This window comes from Neopelma chrysocephalum, unplaced genomic scaffold, assembly GCF_003984885.1.
Source record: "Neopelma chrysocephalum unplaced genomic scaffold, ASM398488v2 Primary Assembly neopelma1_97014, whole genome shotgun sequence".
In the NCBI taxonomy this organism is placed as follows: domain Eukaryota; kingdom Metazoa; phylum Chordata; class Aves; order Passeriformes; family Pipridae; genus Neopelma; species Neopelma chrysocephalum.
The window spans coordinates 3956-7413 of record NW_020925656.1 but is presented as its reverse complement, the minus strand read 5'-3'; the positions used below and the strand labels follow the sequence as shown (position 1 = coordinate 7413).

At 62.2% G+C, this 3458-nt stretch overlaps 1 protein-coding gene across 1 annotated transcript in view; it reads right to left on the bottom strand.

The window, feature by feature from the left end:
- Positions 1-102: 102 nt before the first annotated feature.
- Positions 103-3458, bottom strand: part of LOC113960997 (rhodopsin kinase-like) — a 6843-nt gene continuing 3487 nt past the window's right edge. The window contains exons 4-7 of the mRNA XM_027670960.1: positions 2667-2944; positions 1985-2109; positions 807-1008; positions 103-182 (exon numbers count right to left, since the gene is read on the bottom strand). Of these exons, the coding sequence (XP_027526761.1) occupies positions 115-182; positions 807-1008; positions 1985-2109; positions 2667-2944 (673 nt within the window). The 3' untranslated portion in view covers positions 103-114. The remainder of the gene's footprint in view (positions 183-806; positions 1009-1984; positions 2110-2666; positions 2945-3458) is intronic.

Below are 3458 nucleotides of genomic sequence, written 5' to 3'. Positions count from 1 at the left end.
GCCCCCCATCAACTCAGGTACCCCCAATAGACCCCCAATATCTCAGGTACCCCCCCAGTAGCCCCCCGTCATCTCAGGTACCTCCTGGTGCCCCCCAGTAGCCCCCCCAACCCTTCAGGCCCCCCTCAGGTCCTTGTCGTACACCTGCCGGGGGTCCGGCACGAACGGGGGGGGCACCAGCCCTGGGGGGCACAGGGGGGACACCCCGAGGTCACCCCGTTATCCCCCAGTAGACCCCCCAATGTCTCAGGTACCCCCCCTGTAGCCCCCCAATATCTCAGGTATCTCCTTGACCCCCCCATAGCCCCCCAATGTCTCAGGTAACTCCTGGTGCCCCCCAGTAGCCCCCCAACGTCTCAGGTGACCCCCTGGAACCCCCAACACTTACTGGGAGACCCCAACCCTTGACCACCCAACGCTCCACAAAGACCCCTCTCCAAGAGCACCCACTGGAGACCCCATTTCTCGACCCCCAACACCCCTTAGAGACCCCAATTTTGGGGCACCCAACACTCATTGGGAGACCCCAATTACGGAGCACCCAACACCCACTGGAGACCCCATTTCTTGACCCCCAACACCCATTGGAGACTCCAACCCTTGACCACCCAACGCTCCACCAACATCCACCTCCAAGAGCATCCACTGGAGACCCCATTTCTTGACCTCCAAAACCCCTTGGAGAACCCAACACTCACTGGGAGACCCCAACCCTTGACCACCCAACGCTCCACCAAGACCCCCCTCCAAGAGCACCCCCTGGAGACCCCCCATTTCTCTCCCTCCCCCTTCCCCCCGGGCGTTACCTGCCTCGAGCCGCCCCCAGTTGATGGTGCCGAAGAAGGGGTGGGCCTTGAGCTGGGCGCAGTCGTTGCCGCGGAAGCCCAGGCGGCTCTGGGGGTCCTTGGCCAGCAGCCCCTCGCAGGCGGCGCGCGCGGCCGCGCTGAACTTCTCCGAGTAGCTCACGGGGTCGTGGAGGATGCGCCGCGTCACCTCCTTGTTCTCCACCTGGGGGAGGGGGAAAAAAGGGTCCCGGGGGGGTCCTGAGAGGTTCCCGGGGGGTTTCTTGGCGATTTTGGCAGGTTCTTGGGGGTTTGGGGAGGTTCTTGGGGGTTTCTGAGGGTTCTGGGGTGTTTCTTGGAGGTTCTCAGGGGGGTTCTGAAGGTCTCAGGGGGGTTCTGAAGGTCCCAGGAGGTTTCTGGGGGGTTCTTGGAGGTTCCTGAGGGTTTCTGGGGGTTCTTGGGGGTTCCTGGGAGTTCCTGGGGGTTCTGAGGGGGTTCTTGGAGGTTCTTGGGGATTCCTGAGGGTTCTGAGGGGATTCTTGGAGGTTCCTGAGGGTTCTGAGGGGTTTCTTGGGGGTTCTTGGGGGTTCCCGAAGGTCCTGGGAGGTTTCGGGGGGGGTTGGGAGGTTCTTGGAGGTTTCTGAGGGTCCTGGGGTGTTTCTTGAAGGTTCCTGAGGGTTCTGAGGTGTTTCTTGGGGATCCCTGGGGGTTTCTGAGAGTCCTGGAGTGTTTCTTGGAGGTTCTTGCAGGTTTCTGAGGATTCTGGGAGGTTTCTGAGGGGTTTCTTGGAGGTTTCTGATGGTTCTGGGGGTTCCTGTGGTTACTGGGCATCCCTGGGGGCCCCTGTGGTTACTGGGCAGTACTGGGGGTCCCTGGGGGTCCCTGTGGTTACTGGGTTGTACTGGGGGTCCCTGGGGGTCCCCAGGAGCCCCTGTGGAGGTACTGGGAGGCCCTGGGCAGTACTGGGGGTCCCTGTGGTTACTGAGGGTCCCTGTGGTTACTGGGAGGCCCTGGAGGTCCCCAGGGGTCCCTGTGGTTACTGAGAGGCCCTGGGGGTCCCTGTGGTTACTGGGAGGCCCTGGAGGTCCCTGGGGGTCCCTGTGGTTACTGGGAGGCCCTGGGGGTCCCTGTGGTTACTGGGGGTCCCTGGGGGTCCCTGTGGTTACTGGGGGTCCCTGGGGGTCCCCGGGGGTCCCGGTCACCTTCTCCCCCCGCCGCCGGAAGGGCCCCTTGGCCTCCAGCATCTCGTAGAGCGTCACCCCCAGCGTGAAGTAATCGACGGACCAGTCGTACTCCTCGTCCCGCAGCAGCTCCGGGGCCATGAACCCTGCGGGGACACCGGGGACATGGCACAGGGGGACAGGGGACACAAGGGACAGGGGACATGAGGGACAGGGGACATGAACCCTGTGGGGACACCGGGGACATGTCACAGGGGGACAGGGGGACAGTGGGACAGGGGGCAGGGAGGGACAGGGGACATGGGGGACAGGGGACATGAGGGAAAGGGGACACGGGGGACACCAGGTGACACAGGGGGGACAGGTGACATGGAGGGGGGACAGGTGACACGGGGGACAGGGGACACGAGGGACAGGTGACATGGGGGACAGGTGACATGGAGGGGACACAAGTGATTGGGTGGACACAGGTGACACGGGAGACACCAGGTGACACAGGGGGGACAGGAGACGTGGAGGGGGGACAGGTGACAGGGGGGACCAGGTGACATGGGGGGGACCCAGAGGCTTGGGGGGGACCCTGGTGGCTGAGGGGTGATTGACCCATGTCCCCCCCAATGTCCCCAATGTCCCCAATGTCCCCCCAGTGTCTCCAATGTCCCCCAATGTCCCCCCAATGTCCCCAATGTCCCCCCGTCCCTACCGGGGGTCCCGGCGTAGCCGCGGGTTTTGTTTTGCCCCTCCTTGATCTCCACGGCCAGACCCATGTCGGACAGACGGACGTGGCCTGTGCCAGGGACACCAGTGACACCAGTGACCACCAGAGACACCAGTGACACACCAGGGACATCAGTGACACCAGTGACACACCAGTGACCACCAGTGACACCAGTGACACCAGTGACACCAGTGACCACCAGGGACACCAGTGACCACCAGTGACACACCAGTGACACCTCCCCAGGAACCCGTCCCAGTGCCCTGCACACACCAGTAACAGACCCCCAATGTCCCCAACATCCCCAGTGTCCCCAAAGTCCCCAACACCCCCAATGTCCCCAATATCCCCAACGTCCTCAACATCTCCAACACCAACATTCCCAACATCCCCAAATCTCCAAATCCCCAACGTCCCCAACATCCCCAATGTCCCAAACGACCCCAACACCCCCAACATTCCCAATGTCCCCCAAATCTCCCAATCCCCAACACCCCCAACATCCCCAAACCTCCCAATCCCCAACATCCTCAACATTCTCAACACCCCCAATGTCCCCAATGTCCCCAACGTCCCCAACGTCCCCAAATCCCCAAATATCCAACACCCCCAATGTCCCCAACATTCCCAACATCCCCAACACCCTCAACATCCCCAATGTCCCCAACACCCCCAATGTCCCCAACATCTCCAACACCCCCAACATTCCCAACATCCCCAAATCTCCAAATCCCCAACGTCCCCAATATCCCCAACGTCCCCAACATCCCCAACACC